The sequence below is a fragment of the Scomber scombrus genome, chromosome 6 (assembly GCF_963691925.1).
Source record: "Scomber scombrus chromosome 6, fScoSco1.1, whole genome shotgun sequence".
Taxonomy (NCBI): Eukaryota; Metazoa; Chordata; class Actinopteri; order Scombriformes; family Scombridae; genus Scomber; species Scomber scombrus.
The window spans coordinates 24,580,886-24,605,437 of NC_084975.1; the positions used below are offsets into that span (position 1 = coordinate 24,580,886).

The 24,552-nt window shown below is 37.6% G+C and overlaps 4 protein-coding genes across 4 annotated transcripts in view; 3 read left to right on the plus strand and 1 right to left on the minus strand.

Moving 5' to 3' along the window:
- The first annotated feature begins 1,510 nt into the window (after positions 1 to 1,510).
- On the plus strand, positions 1,511 to 4,895 carry tmem258 (transmembrane protein 258). The gene is made up of 4 exons (XM_062420586.1): positions 1,511 to 1,586; positions 1,888 to 1,997; positions 4,506 to 4,634; positions 4,738 to 4,895. Exons 1-3 carry the CDS (start codon positions 1,584 to 1,586, stop codon positions 4,630 to 4,632), a joined length of 240 nt encoding a protein of 79 aa, XP_062276570.1. The 5' UTR covers positions 1,511 to 1,583; the 3' UTR covers positions 4,633 to 4,634; positions 4,738 to 4,895.
- Positions 4,896 to 5,028: 133 nt separating this feature from the next.
- tmem138 (transmembrane protein 138) lies at positions 5,029 to 8,891 on the minus strand. Its single transcript, XM_062420585.1, has 5 exons — positions 8,772 to 8,891; positions 7,718 to 8,203; positions 6,214 to 6,385; positions 6,029 to 6,104; positions 5,029 to 5,956 (listed from the first exon to the last, which is right to left on the minus strand). The coding sequence occupies exons 2-5, from the start codon at positions 7,843 to 7,845 to the stop codon at positions 5,844 to 5,846; spliced, it is 489 nt and encodes a 162-aa protein (XP_062276569.1). The 5' UTR covers positions 7,846 to 8,203; positions 8,772 to 8,891; the 3' UTR covers positions 5,029 to 5,843.
- An 875-nt stretch (positions 8,892 to 9,766) lies between these two features.
- cracr2b (calcium release activated channel regulator 2B) lies at positions 9,767 to 18,921 on the plus strand. Its single transcript, XM_062421621.1, has 18 exons — positions 9,767 to 9,814; positions 11,496 to 11,752; positions 11,835 to 11,946; positions 12,055 to 12,202; positions 13,496 to 13,642; positions 13,777 to 13,867; positions 13,964 to 14,059; positions 14,134 to 14,321; positions 15,002 to 15,073; positions 15,198 to 15,252; positions 16,048 to 16,127; positions 16,228 to 16,351; positions 16,541 to 16,667; positions 16,756 to 16,837; positions 16,953 to 17,067; positions 17,547 to 17,654; positions 17,740 to 17,816; positions 18,781 to 18,921. Exons 2-18 carry the CDS (start codon positions 11,498 to 11,500, stop codon positions 18,863 to 18,865), a joined length of 1,962 nt encoding a protein of 653 aa, XP_062277605.1. The 5' UTR covers positions 9,767 to 9,814; positions 11,496 to 11,497; the 3' UTR covers positions 18,866 to 18,921.
- A 343-nt stretch (positions 18,922 to 19,264) lies between these two features.
- Positions 19,265 to 24,552, plus strand: part of cd151 (CD151 molecule) — a 163,859-nt gene continuing 158,571 nt past the window's right edge. The window contains exons 1-8 of the mRNA XM_062421623.1: positions 19,265 to 19,405; positions 20,425 to 20,509; positions 21,132 to 21,323; positions 21,954 to 22,028; positions 22,806 to 22,910; positions 23,674 to 23,826; positions 23,924 to 24,010; positions 24,123 to 24,219. Of these exons, the coding sequence (XP_062277607.1) occupies positions 20,426 to 20,509; positions 21,132 to 21,323; positions 21,954 to 22,028; positions 22,806 to 22,910; positions 23,674 to 23,826; positions 23,924 to 24,010; positions 24,123 to 24,173 (747 nt within the window). The 5' untranslated portion in view covers positions 19,265 to 19,405; position 20,425 and the 3' untranslated portion in view covers positions 24,174 to 24,219. The remainder of the gene's footprint in view (positions 19,406 to 20,424; positions 20,510 to 21,131; positions 21,324 to 21,953; positions 22,029 to 22,805; positions 22,911 to 23,673; positions 23,827 to 23,923; positions 24,011 to 24,122; positions 24,220 to 24,552) is intronic.

A 24,552-nucleotide genomic window follows, 5' to 3' on the forward strand; every position in this document is an offset into this window, starting at 1 on the left:
TAAAGTACTAGCAATGAAATGTACTTTAAATTATAAAGTAATCATTTCATCTCTCTGACTGACATATGACATCATGAGATTATTAACACTGAAGCATCAGCAGCATGTTACAGCAGCTGCTGGAGGTGGAGCTAGTTTCAACCACTTTATTTAGAGTTGATTTAGTCCAGTGGTTCCCAACCTAGGGGTCAGGCCCCTCCAAAGGGTCACCAGATAAATGTGAGGGGCCAAGAGATGATTAATGGGAGAGGAAAGAAGGAAAACAAAGTTCTGATACACAAATCTGTTTCCAGTTTTTGGACTTTTTCTCTAATTTGTGATTTTTGGTGAAATATTGGATCATATTGAATATTCATTGACACAAAACCATGTGAGAAGTTTTAAGGGAAAAAACACTATTTGGTGGAGCTGTTAACAACTCATCGACATCTGAAATGTGACCCCGACTACACACTACTTTTTGTAAAGACGTCAAAAGCCAAGAATGTTGGAAACCACAGATTTTATATTTAACAATATGTTGTATTTTCAAAGCTTGTTATATTATCCACTGTGTCCAAAATTCATCTGGAAAGTAACTAAAGCTGTCAAATAAATATAGTGGAGTAAAAGTATAATATTTCCCTCTGAAATAAAGTGGGGTGGAAGTATAAAGTAGCATCAAATTAAAATACTCAAGTAAATAACAAGCACCTCAAAACTGAATTTATATACACTACTTGAGTAAATTCACTTGGCTATTTTCCCAACACTAACCAAATGATTATGTGAGGATTCTATGAAGGTTTAGACCCATGAATGTATTGATCAGTTATTGATTAGAAACAGTCTGAGATGAACACGGCTCAGAACATGGCTCATAAGACTCAAAATCAGTCAGCGATGATCCATCACCTTACAAAACTGTCCTGTTGCTAAAACTGCAGCCCTGTAGCCCATATTTGTTTTACCTGTTTTTACTTTTTCCTGCTAGTCTGTCTTTGTGTATGCTGTTAAAATGTCTTGTTGCCTCACCTGCCTTTGTTTTACTTTCATCATGTTTCTTGCACTTGTTTTTCTTATGTCTGTCCCTGTTTATGAAGTTGAATTGCCCTGTTGTGTTACTCTTGTCCTGCTTCTTGTTTGCTCGTTGCTCATATGTGTGTTATGCTTACGTCCATTTTGGCTCACATTTGTTCTTGCTTATGTCTGCTCCTGTCAAGCTGCTCTGTAACTGTTTGTTTGTCACTTCGTTTTTACTGTGTGCTGCTTATGTCTGTTTTATACTTATTGTAACTAACTTGTCTTATAATGTTTTAAATCTGTTTCTTGATTTTAGGCTGCCAACTCACACCTGGTCAGGGACAACAGATCAAAACTATCCTTTGGGCTAATTCTGGCATATTTGTATATTAATATGCACTGTCCCTGACAAATAAATTAATAAAATAAAATAAAACACGAGCCTGACAGACTGAACGCAGGACTGTACGCGCTCACGTCACCACGTAAGTTTCACGTCACCTCAACAACCAGGAAGCGTTAGTCAGTACGTGGCCTTCTTCTCTTGAATCGCAGAGGCAGGAGCTGCACTTCATCACAAAATGGTAGAGTTTCTGCTCCATATCTCGCCTGTATACATTCATATCTTGATTTGACTGCAGATTTTATTCTCAAGCTGTGCATTTTATGTGGGGTTGTGGTTTGTTTAAGCTAAATATACCCAGCAGAGCAGCGTTATGTTAGGTTAGCCTCTCATGTCAAACTCACTGAGCTGCGTCTCATAAAACGAATCAATGAAGCTTTTCTGCAACCATAAAACGCTGTAGACGCGAGTCATTATGTTAGCATGTTAAACTAGCAGGAGGTGATGAAACTAACCGGCTTCTATCTTTGCTGTGGCCGCAGGAACTTGAGGCAATGACCCGGTACACCAGCCCGGTGAATCCGGCTGTGTTCCCCCACCTCACCGTGGTGCTGTTGGCCATCGGCATGTTCTTCACCGCCTGGTTCTTCGTGTATCCTTCACAGTGTGCTGCTTGGTTCACATCAGACCACACTGACTGAATATATGTGGTAAATGTGGAAGAGGATGTTACTGTAATGTAGCAACACGACGCTGAAGTCAGCTCCTGATCCTGAATGAAAGGAAACAAAGATATTCAGCTGCTGGTTCTCAGTTGTTGTTTTTTTCCACCTCTTATATTCATGAAGGAGTGTTATAGATATTGTAGTGAAAGCCTTAACACTGTTTAAAACCCTCTTTTTTAGATTTTTTTTTATAAAAAAACCTTTATTTTGCTTATGATAACTGAAAAAATTGGTGATTTCACTCGGGGGCGATTCTAAGATCAGACCTTTAGGGGGGATCAGCCGGGCCCCTAATGAGAATGTGACATGCAATGCCCTGCAAGTGTTCAAACCCCCTGCTAAATTACTAATTTCAGTGGATAACGTAAATTACAACAAGAAATATTAATACATAGTAGAGTGGTCTACTATAATGTATGATAATAATGGTTCAGAATAAACAATCACAGATATCTACAGAGAGGACTCTAAGATAGTTAATGAACCCTGAGGGAAAGATTATATAATAATGACAGAACTATTCAAAGTACATTTAACCTTTTAAAAATAAAACCATTGCTAAAACCTGTAGCATAAGTGTTTGTCCCATCTCTAACAGACAGGCTCACAAAATAATTAAAGCCGTATAAAATAATTTTTAGGAGAAAAAAATGCTATCATAATTTACTTATTTTTTAGGGGTGCTTAGATCAAATTTAAGGGTGCTTGAGCACCTCTAAAATCGTCACTGATTCCACTGCTTTTTTTCCATTCAGACCACATTAGACCAGATCCACACTAACCCTAACCGACTACATTCAGACCAGTCAAATCTGGACTAGATTAACAAGAAAACTCCAGAGACTCATTAAAACACAGTTTCAGATTTGTGAAACCTTTGTTCTAATTGTGAAGATTAAAAAAAACACTTGTCTTACTTGACTAATGGATTATTATGATTTGGCAAGTCAGTGGTAAGTGTAATGGTTTTGGACCTGGGCTATTTTATTTTATTATTAATTTTTTGTCAGTTTTTAAAAGCAAAATTAAAGTTTCACAAATCTTAAAGTGGGCTTTTGCCACGATGTATAACATTGTTTCATAAGTGTAGTTGGAGGAGGAAAAATGGAGAACCGGCCGTTAAATATCATTATTTATGTTTCCCTTAACTTTCCTCTTAACCCTGAATTGGAAGCTGCATCTAATGATCATTTTCATTATTAGTTAATGTTTATTTTTTTCAATAGTTTTTTGGTCTAAAAAATGTCAGAAAATGTTGTTGTTTTTTAAAGCCAGAGGTGATGTCCTCAGATGTTCCTTATTGTCCCAACCATACCTCCACAACCCAAAGATATTCACTATCTAATTTCCATCAGTTTAAACAGACTAAGTCAACATTTCTAATTTTCTGTCTTTTTAAGCACCAAATTCCCTCATTTTTTTACGTTCCTTCCACTGCAGCTGAGTGTCTGCTTAGACACTAAAAAGACTAACTGTGTAAGAGATCCACTTTATTTGACTAACTCGGACAGCTGAAGCCTCGTTATCTTCAGATAAACATTTAAATTATTTTTTGTTCGAAACGAGGACTGTGGGTTTTGTCCCCCATCATTTTCTCACACAAAAAGAGAGCAAAGCCTGTTTAAATTTTCATTTGAGCAACTAATTCAAATTGTTTTAGGAAAGACTTGAACAATTGTGACATTTCCTTTTTAATGGGAGTCAAACTCTGACTCAATATCTGATACCTGAGATATTGCTGCTGGACTATTTCACACTGTCTGAACAAACGTTAACACTAACTATCCTCGACATCCACATTTGTTTAGAATTTGTGCTTCTAACATAGTTATTGAAATGCTGACTGATGTGCTTTCAGGTTAGACAAATCTCAAATATTTCAAACCTTCACTTGAGCACACATCAGACAATTATGTTTCTGAACATTAACACATGTTTAAAGTTTTTGAATAATTACAAATGGGCTAAATTTGAGCTTGTTTTAACCACCATCATGCATGCTCACCATCATACCTTACTATCCTTTGTTGATCTCCTTCCTCCTTACCACTGAGTCACTACAGCATGCTAAGTGATAATAAATCATCAGAGATTTAAAGGTACTTCAAGCTGAATAAAAGGTACTTGTGTGACTGTGTTTTTTACACAACTTTGAAGGCCAAATAATTATTTATGATATTTTGTAAATTAGCATTCACAAAGTCAGAATTCTCCTAATTGTTTCTAAATATATAAGATTGAAATTGCCAGCTGAACATAGATGTCAATACAAATCTTAACTCTAGACAAGGACTAAATCTAAGCATCATTTTTAATTTTAACTCCCCTTACTGTTGAGTTCACTCGTGTGAATAAGCAACGATTAGGCCTTTTTAAATGTTTTTTTTTCTTTTTTGTACCTTTTTTATTTAAGTTAGCCCTTAACCTTTCATTAGCTATGAGGTAACTTCAACAAAATACACCAGGGACGTCTACAAAGAGCTGCTGATCTCCCTCGTGGCCTCGCTGTTCATGGGCTTCGGAGTGCTGTTCTTACTACTCTGGGTGGGGATCTATGTATGAAGGTACGTTTTAAGATCTCGCCTCGTTAAAAACCCAATCATCATTTTCACTTTAAAACTGATGAAACATTTGGTGGTAGTTAACCGTTCTTCCCTCCTGTTTCAGGTGACTGATTTCAAACAATAGGACACATTCCAGTGGATCGGAAAACATCACACACACAACAGGAACAGGATTTTGGATTTGATTGGACTGCACTGACATTATTATGGGATCACGTGGACTTTGGGTTTCTATTCACAAGTAAAGAGGAATTTGTACAACTTTTGGTGTCTTTCTTTGTTTAGCCTGATATCTTGCTATTAGTCAAAAAAACTCCTAATCCTAACTCCTGATGGTTAAATAAAATGTTAATGAACAATTTTAGAGCCCAGACCTGAAGTGCGTAGCCTCTTAACCCGTAGCGCACTCCAGAATAGCAGATTATTTCAGACACCCAGGAGGCTATTTATGGTTTGTTGTACAAGTGGTTTCTAAAACCTCAATCCCTCCATTAATCTTTTTGTTAAAAATAGAGCAGTCAGTTTCACCTTGTCTCGAGGATAATACCGACTGCAATAGCGATGAAGGATTACACCAGGATTAGAGAAGGAGTTTTTAATAAAAACAGCAGGGAACACGATTCAAAGATCCCCACTGACGGGACAACGGGATTCACATCAAAATCAATATTGGCTTATTAAACTTACAATCATGTAAAAACACATGAGCCTTACGTAAGGCAAAAGTGGGGAAATAAGACTTTTTTCCCAATAGAAATATTACTACATGTCCTACAAATGAATGTACATGAAAATACACAATAAACAAAATAAACATGCAGTGGGAGAATACCTGCATCTTCACTGAACTTCTGACATTCATTAAAGGTGTACTCAAATTGATTTACAAAGGCCACATAGATTAACGGACTCAATCCTGATTAATACAATACTATGTGTTCCATGGTTGGCTTACCTGCTACTGTAAACCTTTTAACCAGCTGCCTACTTGGCTCCTTAAGAGTCAGTAAACACAAACTGTGGTTTGAGACTTTGCTTCATCCACTCTACCTGTTATTAAGTTCCATGGGTGTTCGATACCTCTAAACCTTTGTTTTAATCTAGGTGCTTAATAGTATCGCAAGTAGCTGCAGGTGGAGCCCAGTGTTGTCATTTCAGAATGATCTTTTCTTACTAGCTCCATTCAAGTCTATCAAAGCTGCTCGTCCTTCACTGACGAGCTCTGGCAAAGGCATCACGCAACCACAGAGAGTCCTCATAGAGCCTCGGGTCCCCCATATACTCTGCTGTGCGCTTGTAGAAGTAGTAATACAACACTGCCGCTGTTATGAGAAATAAACATTCAATTAAAACAAAGACTTTAGAAAACAAAATAGGTGTGATCAAACTTTTACCTGTTCTCTGGAAAACAAAGAGCGCTTGAAGACCGTCTGTCCACACAAAATAGTTTGACGCAAGCCATCTAAGGTTCTGGACAAAAAGGAGAAATATTTATAAGGTCAACATCCTACACTGGCTCTGATTTCCTCAATACTTCACATAGATGTTAAAATGCAACACTTTTAAAATCAGTGCGTACCAACACCCAGCAGTGGAAGCAGATGCTGAGCGTCAGGTAAAGAGCCGAGAACATCAGCAGAGCTCTGAAGCGCTCCAGCAGCAGCGACACCAGGCCGACCTGGAACACGTAGGTGTTGAACATCATCAGCAGGATGATGATCACGTTGAACAAGATGGCGATGTCCTGGATGCTGCAAAGAGAGTTTATTTTATATTGATGTTTGAGGTGACACGTGTCTTAAACTACGTAGTCATGCAGCAGAAAAATGCAAATAAAAATACATGAAGACACAAGAAAGTGTGTTACAAAGACCACCATCTTTATAGAATTACAAACTTCAAGGTGTTTTAATTGGTGAGAAAACCGGAAAGCTAGAGTGGAAATCTTTGTGGCTTCATTAACTGACCAGGTCACTTCATAATGGTTAAAACTCCAGTATTGCAACAAGAGGATACGAGGTGTTCCGTCTCATGAAAGCATCTGATTTTTAACTGTTGCCAAATGAACTATTAAATATAAACCAGCCACTGGGTAACATATTCTAGCAAAGATGAGTTGCCTTGCTATCTTTCCTTGTCTGTGAATACACAAAGGACACAGTAAAAGTAATTCTAACACATTAGAGCAGCTGCAGCACTAATGGTAATTAAACTTTAAACTGAAGCTGAAATGAAAATCATCATCTAACTACAACCTCAAAGGTGATACATTTCAGAAACAGGCATGGTAATAGTAGTAGCCCTTTCTAAAAGGGATTTTCTGTCAGGAAAGGAAATCTTACGTCAGTTTCTGAGTCTTTGCCAAATGCTTTCACTGATTGTTTGGCTGCTGTATAATTCAATTGGGGGATTGGTTTGTTGACTACTTGACTACTTCAAAACGTCCACACTTAACATATTTAGTCTTATCTGTCCAAAATGAAACACCTAAGATAGGGCTGGGCGATATAGATAAAATCAAATATCACAATATATTTGACCAAATCCCTCGATATCGATATGGCAACAATATTGTAGGGATGACTATCGGTGTTTTCACAAAATATTTACACAATGAAATTTTGATAAACAATCATCAGTGATTTGAATATAATGACAAAGGTGGGAAAAGGCAAATTATAACAGTCTGGTAAGTTTACATCATTTTACTGTAATGCAGCCTTTAAAACCAAATTCTAAGACGATATATAGTCTCATATCACAATATCGATATAGATATATTGTCCAGCCCTAACCTAAAAGTACAATGTAGATCAACAACTAAATATTGATTGATTGTTAATTAATATATTGAATTTTGTATCATTCATAAAATAGATTTAGTTAGAGATTCACCATGATATGACACGTGAATGATACAACTAACAATAATGTCAAAGGTGTTTTTAATTCGTAAATGTGTAAAATAATAATTTATGAAACACAAAAATCAATTAACTTGAATATATTTCTTTTACAGGTGATGTTCTAATGACTGATTTATGACTGAACAAATAATTTAATCATGTAGTTCAGTGACTTACATGAAAAGCACGAGCTGGATGACCGGCGCTCCTCTGAGGAGTTCACTGAAGGAGTTCACAAAGAGGTCATAGGCAAGTAGTGTGAGCTGGATCAGCAGCACCAGTGAGTAGTTACCAGTCTGCAGCATCTTCACCAGGTTGATCCTGCTAACCCACAATCTTCACAGTCTCCTCTATTCTCCTCTTAATTGTCTATAAGGAAAACTAAACGCATGTGCAAGAGTCTGAAAGTAGACAGGCATCACTTATCCATTCACATAGTCAGAAACTGATGGGTTTGTCCTTTAATACTCTATTTTTTTTAGGTATATTTCACTCCAGTTGGCATCTGTGGTCAGAAACATGTCGTTTGTTGTCCTCAGTGGAAAAAGCATCTTGGTGATGATTGCAGGCAGTCCAATATATCAAATTAGATGTTTGACATCTCTTCAAATGCTGCATGTTGGTCATCTTTAATGTAGAAGGTCTCCTCATCTGCTGAATAACCTGATGACGAACAGAGAAGCTGTTAAACAAGAAGAAGTTATAATTTAATGTCATTTTAACATCTTCAATGCAGTGCAGCCCTTTTCTCTGCAGCCATCCATCCAAAGAAGTGTGCGGATAAAGGTTGATGTAACGCTTCTTTCTCAGGCAGTTAAATAAGCAGTAAACGTAGCTATATAAGGTCAGCATGCTCAGACTGTTACACAGGCAGCCATGGTAAGGTCACGGCTGGGATTACAGATTAATTTCACCTAAGCACACACACACAGAAACACACACACACACACCACTATCTCTTGTGTTGTTGTAGTGGTGTACGCCCATCCTTTCTTTCTTTCTACGCATTTATCCATGACGGCGGTTTCTCCTTATTAAGTCCTGTCTGCAGATCATTATAGAGTTACTGACTGGTTTCCCACAACTAAAACACCCGTTTGGCGAAAACAAAGCTCAGATTTTTAACTTCGAGGTATTCCCTCCGTAGCCAACACTGATTGCTTTTTTTCATGCTGTTGTGAGAAAGCAGGCTTCACAAACACAATTTAAGCAACGTTTAGATTACTCTTACCGACAGAAAATGCTCGACGAATAAAAATAAATCAGTCGGAGCCGAGAAGAAGCAATAAATCCCTCATATTCCCACTTTTAAGGCCAAACATTGCTCCCAGAGCTCACTGCTGCTTTTCAGCGGTAACGTGGGCATTTCCGTGAATACCATGGTAACGGTCCTTCTTACCGTAATGACTGACTTAAATGCTCCTCAGAATATTAGTCAAATGAAATGTTGTCATAGCCAGGGTTGGGGACTTTGGAAATGTAATGTAACTATTTCAATCACGTAATCAAAGTAGTGTAAGATATTATATTTGATTACTTTTCTAATTTTCTAATGAATGTTTTCAGCTGTTAGGGTAAATGTACCGATTAAGCACCAAAATCTAAGTTCAGGTGTTTTTCATGGATACTGACATGATTTATAAGGGAGATCATTTCTTATTAAGCAAGATGTATCTCTCATTTGAAAATGTGTTCATTATTTCATGTAGATTTTGGAATATAAAATAAAGGTATTTTATTTTTTAAAAAAATCAAAAGTCTGACATGGGCTTCCTTGGTACTGTGACACCATTTAAGCCCACATCATGATTTATGAACTAATGAATACATTTTAAATAGAAAAGAGATCATTCTTGCTTTGTAAGAAGTGATCACCCTTATACATCATGTCAGTATCCATGAAAAACACCTGAACTTAGATTTTGGTGCTTAAAAGGAACACTTACCCTAACAGCTGAAGACATTTGTTAGAAAATTAGAAAAGTAAACACAAAGTAATCAAATGTAATATGTTACATTACTGTGATTAAGTAATTGAAATAGTTACATTACTAATTACATTTTAAATAGGGTCAATAGTAATCTGTAACCTATTACATTTCCAAAGTAACCTTCCAATCCTGATAATAGAAAGAGAAAAAAAAGTAGCACAGGCTACACTGAGTATTACGGTAGACATCACCATCAGCGCCACCCAGCGGCTGTAGTCCGCATGTGGTTGAATTACTGAGAGGTGTTCAAAGGTAGTGGACACCTGCGTCCACAACACGGTAGGTGAGTACTCAAAGTTTCTACAACTTCGCTGAATTGACTTGAAATACAGTAATGACAGGCTTTTATCAACATTAAGGCAGCGTAGACGCTCTCTCCACTTTCTCAGCCGACTAACGAATGTTTGCCTGTTTAATAATAAATGCACACTGTTTCTTTCTGTCAATTTTGAGTTTTCCTCCGCTGGCTATATTGTTATAAAACTGCTCGTATGGTAGCTGTTTATTAATTATTAGCTTTCAAACTGTCACAAACGCTAATGCACTTGAACTTGACCACAGTGTTCAGTCATTGAGCTGTCACAATGTTTTTAAGCAACATATGCTTCAACTAAAGCTACACTGTCAGACTGAATATGGTCACATGTTGTTATCACAAAACCTGTACGAACTTCTTAAGTTTGACTGAAGGTTTTCGGAGCCTTCAGTGTGTACTCTGTCATTACTTAAAGCCACTTTCCCTGAACGTAAGAGAAACTCCACCTTGCACCACACACCGACCTCGCAAAACAGTGAGTTACCGTCAGGTGTGTGAGCTTATTTGACCTTTGGCGTGGCTGTTGGCTACTTGGGAGTCAATCCTCAACATAATGTTTTCACAAGTCTCTTATCTTGAATTCGAGGCTATCTCCTATGTTATATTTTTGCAAGCTTTATATATCATCTGCTAGATCTGCTATATGTGTTATCAGTAAATATTTCTAAGTGTTTTTATGCTTTCATAGATAGTGTGCAGAGGGGCATACCTGGAAAATTAGGCAATACTGAGACAATATTTCAATTCAGTGTGTATCTGAGTTTGATGAGCACCAGAAACTTTTATTCTATTTAAATGAAGCCATTTATGATTTATGCCGACATGTGTGTAATAGAAATGTCATCTAACCTGAAGACTAATTGTTTGTGATGCTTTTATAAATCTCATAACAGTCATAAATCACTGTTTTATGGATGTTTGGAGATACTGGGGCATATGTTTCCCATAGCCTAGTTGAGTTTTTGAGAGAAAGTTGTTTGACAATGCAAACAACTGCAAACGCTTTATTTGCATGTCCTCTCTCCTGGCTATCCACCCTCCTGCTCAAGTACACAGTAACTCTCCTCACATGACAATGTCCTGTTTTTTTACACTTGGCACATCCTGGTGCACAGTCATGGTGGACACATGGTCAAATATATTGGTTTCAGTGTTCCTCTTCTAAATAAACAGTGAGCCAAACTGTTTGCACTGTATTCAGCCAGAAGTCCATGTCATACATTTCCCAGGAATGTAAACACTTCAGATACAAATTTCTTAATAAGATATTCTGCTTTTTGAGATGTTGTTGTTCCTGGATTTCTCAAATTTTTACCTTGAGTGTGAATGCATCTGACACCAGATCATAGCAGCTGTAGATAATGTGAACAGTCACAGCTTAGTTTGTTCTGCACCTCGTGTTTGACAAGGGAGGACCTGTAAGCCGGCTTCTCACAATATCTTTCGGCACTATGAGAGAAGATCCAAAGTGTCTTAAATTCACTGCAGTTCATTGAGAAAGTAAAAAGTGAATGTGTTTGATAATGTTTCAGACAGTTCTTATCCAGCAATAAAAAACTTTTACACCATTGACTCCCATTTAAATGAGATTGTCATTCCTGTATAATAGACTCACACTCCTCACTCTTTCCTTCCTGCCTCTGTGCAGTCATGTCTAGGTGGCTGAACGATGGTGAAGTCCTGGTGGGTCAAGGTAGTGGTGAAGCAATACCAGCAAGCCCCAGACTGCGAGGCCTGCCACCTGGGAGCCCCAGGCCGGGCTGGGGTCGTAGCCCTCTAACTTCACCTACCATCAGAGAAGCAGCGCCAGGAAGCCCTAAGGCAGAAACCATGGGCAAGGCCAAGGAGCTGTTTGTGCTGTGTGACAAAGAGGGGAAAGGGTTCATCACGAAGCGGGACATGCAGGTGAGCAGCTAGTTTGGCAGAATGACAACATTTAGACTGACTGTAAATTTGAGTTGAACTTTTTTTGCTTTCTTCTGAGCAGAGGCTACAAGGGGAGTTGCCGCTGTCGCCCGAACAGCTGGAGACGGTGTTTGAGAGTCTTGACCGAGATAGCAATGGATTCCTTACTCCTATAGAGTTCAACACAGGACTTGGTGAGCGTCTTTTTATGATGGATTTGAGACCACGTTTTACTTTTAGTTCACATCTGTCGTCCTCTTTTTAGCCAACTCGTCTGTTCCCCTGTGTGTCCTTTGGTGCAGGTGAGTTGGTGGGACTGGAGAACACGACTGAGCAGATTCAAGACGAAGCAGAAGAGGATATAGACCAGGTGGACTGGTCCCAGGATCCTGCTGCAGTTCGATTTGTCAACATACTGATGGAGCTAGGTGCTGACAAGCTCTTCAGCAAGTAAGATCAGCAGATTACAAAATAATGACTATTGACTAAACAAAGATTTCCCCACAGACTTCTATAGTAGAAACAATATATTAAAAGCTATAACTTTAAAGTGGTAGGACAACTTAAAACAGAAAATGCATCAGGATAGAATATAAAAGCAACACATGGCAAAATAAAAAGACATTGAAATACAATTAAAAGTGTTAAACTGGAAATTAAATTAAGCTAAAATAGAGTAAGACAGATAAAAACTGTACAATACAAAGTTACAGTGCAATGTAAGATATTAACGCTAAAATTGTGATTAAACAAAAAAGCAGTACCAAACAAAAAAGTCATAAGCCGTGATTTAAAAGAACAAAGAGAAGTGAACATCTTTGGATTATGGACTGTTGATCAGACAAAACAAGACATTTGAAGGCATGGGCTCTAAGACATTATAAATGGGCATTTTTCATTTTGTAATTATTCATGAAATATTTGATAATAAAAATAATAGTTGCAGCCCTGCACTACTTATAACTGAACTGCTAAGATTGGACAGTGTATTTTACCCATTTAACACACACAACATGCTCACATGCCACATATTAAATTGCAATATTTACATATTTACTAGAAACAGAAGGATATCATAGTATTTGTGGGGCACATGAATAAATAAATGGAGATGGATGATTAACAAGATAATAAACATTGCATGATGTATCTTCTCTATTGTGAAGCAGCTCCATATGAACATATTAAAATGTTGAATCTTCTTCCGGTTTGGTACAAAAAGGTACTTTTACACAAATTAAGATGTTGTAGCGTAGTTTTTTCAAGTGGATAAAATTGAAAGGAATCTTGGTTTCTGCAGGTGAAGCTGCTTTTTGAATAGGTGACAAATTTAAGACAAAACAACAAAGTATCTTATTAAGGTGTCGTTCCACTACGAGCACCAAAACAGCTTCTTGGCTCTGATTCTTCAAGTCTCTGCTGGAGGGATAAACACCATGATGATGATGATGATGATGATGTAGAGCACTGTGGGTCCAAAGTGTCCTGCACGGTCGGGTTGAGATCTATTGACTGTGAAGGCTGAAACATCATGACTCACGTTATTTTCATACTCATTAAACCATTCAGTGACCCTTCGTGCCCTTTATTCAGACAAACATAGAAAAAACTTGTTGTGTTTGTCCACTGATTTAATAATTCTTCATCTGTTTGTACAGTAGATCATTTAATAGGCGTTGTCGTTTTCTAACATAATTTATTGGTGCTGTGCTGTAAAGTTAACTGTCATGTGTTGTGTGTCAGTCAGCAGGAGCTCTGCTCTCTGTGGTGTGAGCTGCAGAGACACAGACCAGAGCTGCTGAACGTCCTGGAAGGCGTCCTGGTCCACACAGTGTCCAATTTACAGGACTCCATCAGAGAGAGAGACAATCTGGAACAAGCTCTACGCAGGTCACTGCCGCCCTCCTCCCATTGTCCTCCACAAATACAAACCAATACACATTCATTCTGCCCAGTGGACACAACTGTGAATATTCAGTCTGTTGTGTTGAGTTTTATGAATTCATTAATTTGCTCTGTTTTAGGCGAGAGAGTGAACATGATCAGGTTGTTCGATCCATATATGAAGAAATGGAAAACCAAATCAGAGAGGAAAAAGATAAACATCTGGCTCAGGTACAGATGTGTGCTATTTAGTCCAACTGTTCAACAATTCATTTAGCAAACGTGATTTTCATTACAGCGTTTAATTTTATTGATTGTGAATTTCAGGACAGTCTGAAGCAGAAGCAAAGAGGGCAACAACTTGAGGAGGAGCTGAAGATACGGGAGCAAGAGTTGGATAATACATTGACCAAACAGAAAGAGGTACATGTCCAAGTTGTAATAATGTTATTTCTAAAGATTGTGTGAGAGTCAACAGGACCTGTCTTTGTACTAAGCTGGAGTCCAGAATCTGGCAGCTGAGCTGTGAGCAGGCAAAAATCAAGGAGCAGAACCAGCAGCTGCGCAGCTTCAACATGCAGCTGCAGGAGCAGGCGGAGAGCAGCAGAGAGCAGCTGCAGGCCGCTCTGGGTGAGCTCAGCCTGCTGCAGCTCAATGCTTCCCAAGAACAAGCAGATCGACAGAGGTAACGGTACAAGTAGCTATTCAGATATGTGATCATGAAAACACTGTCTCTGTTAAACTATTTTTACTTTTTTATTAGCAAACTGTGTGAGTCCTTTAATATAAAAACAAATACACAACATAATCACATGGGAGTCATATGTCTCACTTTTAGTTTCAGTTAAGCTAGCTGCAGGCTCTGAAGAGGCTTTTTTGTCTGTTTTATCTTTATCAAGACCAGAAAAATTGATCAATATCAGATTCAATAAAACACATAGAGCAAGTCAGACAAGTGAAAAATACCCAATGTTGATATTTTCACATCCATTTTCTAAATTGATGGGAATTGTAGTTTTTGTCTGACACTGGGCAAGAATTAGTGCATTTGTCAGGTAATATTGTCTCATTTGTCAGCAGCAAAATCATTTAATAATAATTAAAAAGTGTTCCGGCTGCAGTACGGTGTATATGAGACTGATTTAAAATAAACTACAGTGGCTTTATTCATTGAATTGCAGGAACATTGTGCAACACTGCATTTTTAATAGCTATTGAACAACAATGGAGAGAAACACAAACAGGCAATACTAGAAGGATTCAGCAATGCATTTTTGATTCTTGTCTGGGATTTGTTGACAGTAAGAAACATGTACAACATCACCAAATGTATCTTTCAACAATATTTTGTTTTCTTTACTGTAGAAATGTGATGAAGGTGTCCAAGAACATCCAGAAAGAAAAAGATAGTCTCTTCAGACAGCTGGAGCTGTTGAGGTTAGTCTAAAAAGCTGCAGTCTTTTTCTTATTCAGCCACTCATCACTGAATATGTATTATATAATATGTATATATAGCCAGTGTGACAATGACACTAACTGATTTTCTCTTCTTTTATATCAGGGATATGAACAAAAAGCTGCGAGATGAGAAAGATGTTCAACAGTCTCAGAAGAGGGTTAGTCACAGACACTCTGTCTTTCCTCCTCTGCCATTAAATTATTACCTCAGTGAAGACCTTTGTGCTCCGTGGACACAGCAGTTTTATCCACCTTAAGCCAAATCTTGGAATGACTTCATGCTTTATTCCATCATCTGGAAAATTATTATTTATATGGGCAGCTGTTATTGTTTGGTTATTGATTGAACTTAATGTCATTGACACCGTTGGGGGTTTTTTCATGCCAGCAATGTTTTTGTTTTTTTCTGGGGTCAATGAACTGAAGGATTGTGTTGAAAAGGCATTTATTCTTACCTCTGTCAACTTGAAGGAAATAGTGTTATATATATGTTAATTAGTCATTTTGTACCTACATTATTTATGCAGGTGAACTGAAGTATTTAACAAATTAATCAAGCAGCTTATTTACCTCATTTATCAAAGGCCAATCAAGCACCTTTAAGCAGATTCACTTTATTTATCCACAATGCTATTGATTGCAAAAGCTATTGATTGTAGCCTCTTCTTTGGATTTTATACTTCCATGAGTCACAGAACGCAAAATATACACTCAGAAAACTATAAAACTGACTCTGTGTTATGGTGTTTTTTTGTAGTATCATTTATAATCAAATAAGTGTATTAAGTGTTAATTGATCCTGATGTTTGACTTCTTTGCAGCAGAATAAATGTCACTGTTGAACTGAATTCTTGCTTTTTAAATGTGCGTAACAAATTATCTTCCTATTACTACAAAGGAGAACATATATTTATACAACTAATATCTCACTTTCCACAAAAACCTTTTTTTAGAAACCAAAAATCACAAAGACTTTGCAGAAGAGAGGGTCAGTCATAGGTAACTACTTACAACAAGACAAGCCACTGAAAAGGTTTGTATCCCCAGTTAACAATAATAATAATGTTTGCAGTAATGTGAGGGAGATCGCAGAACCGAGGAAGCAACTAATTTTGTGTTTGTTGATCCTGAAGACAGCTGAGCTCATCCGATGAGTTGGAGCAAGACAAAGAGAAAAAAGATGATTCAAATTCATCCAAGAGACACCAGCCGTCATGTAGAGTCAGGTGTGAAAATGTTGAACAGACTCAAACCCAGGTAGGGAAAATATTGAATCTAATGCAAACATACACAAATTCATACAAAAAAAAACACATCAGTTTCGTAACACAGAGAGCAAGAATGATGCAGATATTGAGAGTCATGCACTCCCTCCTCACAGCAAAGAAATAAAAAAAACAACACTTGGATCAAAATGTAAAGTTTGGTCCTTTTGCCTAAATTTAGAGCAAAACTGTCAGTCTGCAGCGAGTGTTCAAGGTGGTTTTCCTGGGTAATTCAGGGGTGGGTAAGAGCTCCTTCATCCATCATTACTGCACAGGACATTTCTCCAGTACAACGAGCACAACAGTCGGTAAGCTTTTCTCTTCTTATCACCCTTTCACCATTAAAATGGTCCACAGTGAATACAGTATCAGTAAAGTTTGATCTGTTGTTTCTAGGTATAGATTTCCAGATGAGGACTATAACTCTGGACTCCACCACCATCACCCTGCAGCTCTGGGACACTGCAGGACAGGAGAGGTCAGATAGGTTATTAATTTATCATTTATCTGGTTATTTCTTATCACCTGATGAATCGGTTGTACATGTATGGGTGTTATTTCTTCCTTTCTTCCTTTCACTAATGTCTGTCCAGGTTTCGTAGCATCACTGAGCAGTACTACCGTAAGGCTGACGGTATACTTGTCATGTATGACATAACTCAAGCCTCCTCCTTCACTGCTGTGAGAGGATGGATGGACACTGTGAAGGTGAGCGGGTGGAGATTTCATGGATGGTTGGATGTAAAAATATGCAAAAGAGTTTTCCCTGTTTTGAATACAAATCCAGGTGTACAACAGAGCAGTATAAATCACTGAATATACTAATACCTCACTAGTAATGTCTTTTTAGAGATACTTTTTCAAATGATTTGGGGGTTTTTTTGTTATATTTAGACTGGTGTATTTTGAGTGTGTAATGTAACCTGCTGTGTCTGCCTCAGAGAAACATCTGGCTCAGGTACAGATGTGTGTTATTCAGTCTAACTATTATATAATTTAGCAGAATTGATAATAATAGCATTTAACGAATTAAATGTGAAATCAATGAGAGTATGAGACAGAAGCAGAGAGGGCAACAACTTGAGGAGGAGCTGAAGATGCAGGAGCAAGAGTTGGAGAATACACTGACCAAACAGAGAGAGGTAGTGGTTAAGAGTGTGTACTGAAACCTGGTGTGTCTGTCCCAGGAGAAGATGTGTGAAGATGCTGTATTGATGCTGCTGGGGAACAAGCTGGACCTGGCAGACGGTCACAGAAGAAAAGTGACAACAAAAGAGGGACAGAAGCTAGCAGAGGTAAGGCACATTTGAATATTCAAACGATTTTCTGCTGTGATTTGTTCATGAAGCTAAAAGTTTTTTAACCCTCTGGTTCATACAGCAGCACCAGGCTTTGTTTTATGAATGCAGTGGCAAGACTGGCTATAATATGGAGGAGCTGATGACTCAGCTGGCGCAGTATGTTGTCTTATTTCTTTACTTTACAATTTGTTCACGTGTCAAAATGTTTGTTTTGACATTTTGTTATTACAGTTCACAGTTTATTTATTAGGTACACCTACAGTAAATAAAACTAATAAAGGTTAATACAACAGCCCATTTGAATTATTCCTCCCTTCATGAGGGTTATAGTGTTGTGTTTTTGTTCATTTAGAGACATGTTGATTCAACTTTGTGGTCATTTTGGAAGCTGTAGTTTGTTGTATTGTGTTTCTATCAAGGGCTACATCATTTTCATTACTGAATAATCTATCAAGTCCTTTTTTGATTAGTCATTCATGTTTTTTACCCACTGATATTGAATTTACTATGATATAAAACAGAGAAAAGCAGCAAATCATCAGATTGAAGAAACTGAAACCAGCAAATGCTTTGTATTTTTGCTTGATAAATGACTGATTATTAATCGATTATCAAAATGAATCACAAATGTATACACAATGAACACAAAACACATTACAAACTAAAGCTGCCACACAACTCAAAAGAGAATGGAAAGGGGGAAGAGAGAGAAAAAATAAATGAGAAGATAAAAGATTTGATTTAATTTTCTAAAAAGGAGCAGGCAAGAGATTAATTATTTACAGTCAGGTTCAATTTAACAATATTTAACTTAAGATGTGTTCACTTCATATGGCAGATTAATCATCTCACTGTCTGAGTCCTTTTATCAATTAATTACAAAATCATTTCAGTACAATTTCAAATGTTTAGTCTCCACTTATTGATATAAATGGTGCATTCCCTAATAAATTGGGAGCTGATTGTCGTCCCTCGTGTTATTTTATTTTATTTTTTTTGCATAAACCTGAGAAGAAACAAGGCAGCAGGATCAGGGGCATAAACTGTACAATTAATGTTATTCTCACATGTTGTTATTTCTGACACATTATTTATAAATGTTTAATTTTCTTCATTTTAGGGGGTTAGTCTCCCAGCATGAGCGGCAATATGAAGATGCACTATTACTGACTAAGGAACCTGCTAAAAGACGCTGCTGTACATGAACAGGAAAGGACTTGGCTTTCTACTTAAAACTTTCATTTAGAGGATTTACAGTTTCTTTGAGGATTTACAGTTGGGTTGAGTAATGGGAAATGTTTACTCCAACACTTGTTTTTAAAGGTCGCTTTTTTTATTTTTCTCTGAACAAGTTTACTGCAGAGTATCTGAAACATTTGTTTTTAATATGTGAATGTTGTCATGTATCTTTGTCCATGCAATAAAATATTTTTTGTTATACTCTTTCTGAACATGAATTGTTTTTGAAAAATGCCCTCAAGTGACACCAAGAGCTCATATGTGTGAGAAACCAGCGGGGGGCAGCCATGCACTCTATAAAGCTTTTGGAGGGGTGAGCTGCCCTGCTCTGCCAAAAGAGGACAGACTGACACTTGTTGGAGCCTCGAGGTCTGAGAGTCTGCTGAGGACTTACAGTGTTGCAGTTAACCTTCAGACAGCAGCAACATTGACACTGGGGTTAGAGGGATCTGGGAAGACGTTACCACGATAACCTGTGTTCTTTTGGGCCCAGCACCTAAAATCAGGTAGGATTATTTTGGTCTGAGCAGAAAGGGAGAGGAGTTTTTCCATGACACAATGGTTTAAAAATAACTCAGTGTGACCAGTGGGGGATTGTTTTTGCTTGACAAATACAGTCACACATGCAACATTTTGTTTTGCATTATGTTTTTCATGTTTAATGTGTTTATTTTATTGTGCCTTTATACTTTATTGACTTATTTATTCTAAAAAGAAATGTTCTTATAAAGAGAGATATTCACTGATATCTAAAATTTTAGATCACTGCCCATTGTGATGCTCTGAGTCATAATGTTTCTTAAAATAGAACAAGAAGAAAGCTCAGTTCAGGTTGAGTAAAAAACTGATTTTGACTAATTCATGAAAGAGTTAAAAGTCAACAGTATATCACCGGAGTGTGAGAAGATCAGGTTGAGTTACTGGGATGGTGGTCATATATATCTGTCAGCTGGATGACATGTGACACAAGTTGTTAGATATGTTTTCCACTCAACATATTTAATTTCATCAGTGAGCAATGTCCAATGCTCTGTTGACAAGTTTTTGCAAGTTTGAAATGCACCACCTTATAATTTATGGTCTCCTGTTCTACATCTTAAAGGTAATACACATAAAACCATAAAATAGATGTCATATGTTGTCTGAACATCTCATACATATAGTACTGTAGCTATGTGTGAACTCCAACCAGTAAATCACTTTTTCACACCAAAGGTGGAACTAAAGCGGACTGAAAGAGGAAATTCCTACATGCTCACAAGAGAGAAGTCCCAATCAGATACAGCTCTAATAGGCTTTAACCTGCTGTCATGCAAGTATAAAGGCAGGAAGCTGTGTGATCACAATCTTCACTGCAGTATGACAGTAGTATTTGGAGGGTTTGACCCGCTCTTTGATCATCTTGTGGTCATTTTTGGTCATTCTTTTACAGAGAGTTATTAAATCGCAGATGTTTTGCAGAGTCTGTTGATTCACAGCTGTATATCTACTTACATTGTACTAACATGTTCATTTTTCATTTCAGAATGGAAGCTCGCACTGAAAAAAAAAAACCATGTGGGACAATTTGTCTGAAATATCTACTTTTTCTCTTCAACATTCTTTTCTGGGTAAGTTAATGAATTTAAAACAATGAAACCTACTGTTGAAGGCTCTATTAAGTATCATGGTAATCATTCATCACACTTATAATCCACTTTTTGTTGCAGCTTTGGATGTACTTTTTCCTTCATATGACACATGATGATTTCCCATTTCTGAGAATGAAAAACCATACCACTTGCTCAGTTCCCATTATTCCTCTCTGCATTAAACAATCAAGTGTTTATATAAAAATATACTACGCTCTATATAATTAATACAAACTCAATTTTTTTGCAACATTCATTGTACAATGTTACAAAAGTTACAATAATTATTAAAATAATTAAAACTACATATAAATATACTCCTAGATCAACACCCATAATGCTTTCATTTTCTTTACTTTAGGGTTTAAATTTTGCCTGCATCAGTTGTAGTTTCAGTTACTCTGTAAATGTGTTTCCACAAAGTAGGCAGAGATATGAAACATTGATTAATGTGTATCAGATAAACAGATTTAGCTGCACATATCTTGAGGCTGACAATGAAAGATGTTGTCACCACATTATAACTGGTTATAATTATGAGGCACATTCTTAACACGATGCATCTGGTTTGAATTGGACCAATAACGATTAATTCTTTCAGCTGGCAGGAGGGACCGTGCTGGCAGTGGGAGTGTGGACTCTGATGGAGAAGAGCGACTACATCAGTTTACTGAACTCCGGCTTCTACTCGGCCTCCGCTTACATCCTGATATTCGCCGGGCTCATTGTGATCGTGACGGGGATTATTGGTTGCTGTGCCACTCTGAGGGAGATTAAGAGTCTTTTGATTGTGGTAAGGTGTCTCATTCACGTTAAACATTGCCCTTCACTTCACTTCACCAAAACATTAATTCTGTTTAATCATGTTGAATCAGAAAACAAGGAAAGACATTTTTTAAGTTTCTGTTTATACACACACAAACTAATCTTTGTGTATTGAAAGTAAATCCCAGGTGACCTTCTGCCTCATCTGCCTTCATTCAGTGCAGCTCATTATATCAGACAGGCATGGCTGTCAGATATAACAGACAAAGTCATGCAGAGTGTGTCTTTAAGAGATTGGATATAGAGTGCGGGTCATGGCAGAGGAATGAAGGGCATCACAAGCGGCTGCTCGGACTTCAGTATGTGTAAGAGAGAGAGACAGCCAGACGCAGTGAGGAGAGGATATAACACTGAAGCAAAACTACACAAGATCTGTGACATTATCTCTATTTCCATATCAACTGCGACATTTGTAATGAATAACTTATCTTCCCACTTATTCTCTAGAGCATAACTTTTTATTTTGGCTTTTGTAAATTACTAAAAAGCACTCTAGTTTTTATGTTTTTATTTCAGATGTCACTACACCACTATCTGAAGAAATTCTGACATTATTCACAGCTGTGTTGTTGTTTATTTCATGTCTCCCCATTCACAGTATTTGGTATTGTTGCTGTGTATTTTCCTGCTGGAAATCACTGCTGGTGTGTTGGCCTACATTAACTACCAACAGGTGAAGTGTTTTACCTTCAGTTTGTGTGTGTTTGTGGACAGTTATAGTAGTAACATTAAATGCTATTTTTAAGATAAATCTTTTCTTGATAATGATTTTGGATCACCAGAACTGTTGTATTAAGTTATATATTGTTTTAGTATACAGTAGTCAACATATATATTTAAAATTCTGACATGTTTTTGTTTTCTTGTATTTTTAATTAATGCATATTTGTGTCATTCCTCTATCCCTCAATGTGATTCACACATCTTTTTTCCATCATCTCATCATCTGAAAACCATAAAATACCAAAGTTGCTGCACTGTCTCTTGTGAAATCTTCTCTGCATGCCTCTCTGTGCATGTTCTTCATTTGTCTTGTTTTTCCATCCTTCTCACACTTCTCTTTCTTCCCCTCTTTTTCTTGCTCCAGTGTTTTCCTTTCTGCTACCAGGTAATCTACTGACACTTAATTCCATTTTATATCAAGCTGTTTCTCTAACAGGTTGATGTAAAATGGCCCATTTGTCACTCTTTGTACCGTCAGTCAAGCAACACAACTATTTTTAATGTTAAACTAGATTTAAGGAATGCTTATGTGGAAAAAGGGAGAGGGGTCAGAGGAGGTATGCCCATATATATGCTCATATAGCGTTAGGGCATTGCACAGGTACAGAGGAATGTTACAGGGGAGGGAAGAAACTTGACCAGGGTCTATTTTTATTAATGGGAGGGGATCTGCAGGTGATAAAATTTTCTCATGAGTGATTGCTGAAGTGCTGCTTCTGTCTCACAGCTGGATGAGGAGCTGAGACTGAACCTGACGAAGAACATGCAGCAGAAATACAAGCAACTGGGAGAAGAAAGTGTCACAGACGCTGTGGACAAGCTTCATCAAGAGGTGTGGAAATGGGATACTGTGTGTTTAAATCACTGCTGAGTTTATGGCCAGGCACCAAACTGCCAGAGTGACAAAAAGTAGCACCACCTAAGATGGATAGGATCACAGTTCTTTAAGTCTGTCCTAAATCAACAGTCAGGTGCCCATATAAACACTGAAAAGGGTTTTCCTTGCTGTAATCATTCCTCCTGTTCATACTGGCTATTAAAAGATCCCCTTCAAATGTGCTCTTAATGTAATTGATGGAGGCCAAAATCCACAATCTACACAGTCAATTTGTGCAAAAATGTATGTAAAAGTTGGTCTGAAGCTTTTTTGAGACTTCAGCAGTCTGAGTTAGTCATATCAAATGTATATTTGCCACATTGTCTTTTTAGCATTTGCAAATTCCGGCTTTGTGTTTCCCTGTCGAGCTGCAGTGGAAGTATAATAACAAAAAGAGGGACTCTGGTACTACAAGGACTGTAACCTTGAAAGATAGCTACATGGTTTGACTGAGGCTTCATATTAGCTTCAGATTAACTTTTAAATACATTTTGTAGCATAAGGAGGCTTGTAGATTTTGGCTCCCCTTTATTTACATTATAAGGGTCATATGAAGGGATCTTCAAATGATGAACAGGAAGAATGATCATGGCAAGAAAAAACTATTTAAATGTTCATTTGGCCACCTGACTGTTGTTTTAAGACAGACTTGAAAAATTGTGAACCACCCTAATCTTTTTTCTATCCTCTGTTCCTCCCTGCGCTGGCCTCCTCTCAGTTTAAGTGCTGTGGCAGTAATAGCTCTTCTGACTGGAGAGACAGTGTGTGGATCCAGGCAGAGAATAAGCGGCTCGTGCCTGACAGCTGCTGTAAAACCCCCACTGACTTCTGCGGCCTTAGGGACCATCCCTCCAACATTTATAAGGTGGAGGTAAGTACAGCTGTCCAGTTATCTTTGTAACTATTACACTGTAATAATAATAGTAATAATAAAGAATTGTAATGTGTTTTCCTTCCTTTGCACCCAGGGAGGCTGTATTATGAAATTAGAGGAGTTCATCCTGAGTCAATTATATATTCTTGGTGCAGTGGGCATTGGGATTGCATTTTTACAGGTAAACTCCTAACTACTGAAGTTAGAATGAACAACCTTTCAAATATTTTGCAAAACGCCACTTTCTTTGTGTTGTGTGGAACTAACAAGTTCATTGTGTCTTTTTCTTTCAGCTTGTGGGAATGATGTTTACTTGCTGCCTTTATCGAAATTTGAAAGAATAGCCAATCATGTATTGCCAAAATGTTTGGTTAGATACTTAAATGTCTCCAATTTACATATTTCTGGGATTCTGTTAAGTTGTGAGTTCAAGTTATTATGAATTGCATAATACACACACTAGACATAGTCAAGTCAACTCAATTTTATTTATATTGTGCCAAATCACAACAGAAGTTACCTCAGGGCACTTTTCACACAGAGCAGGTCCAGAATGTACTCTTTAACTTACAGAGATCCAACATTCCCCCATGAGCAAGTACTTGGACTTGAGCAAGAACCGGACTTGAGGTGGGCAGCCATCTGCCTTGAACGGGTGGGTTGAGAGAGAAAGAGGGAGAGGGAAAGAGGAGGGAGACACAGAAAAGCACGGCAACAAAAATA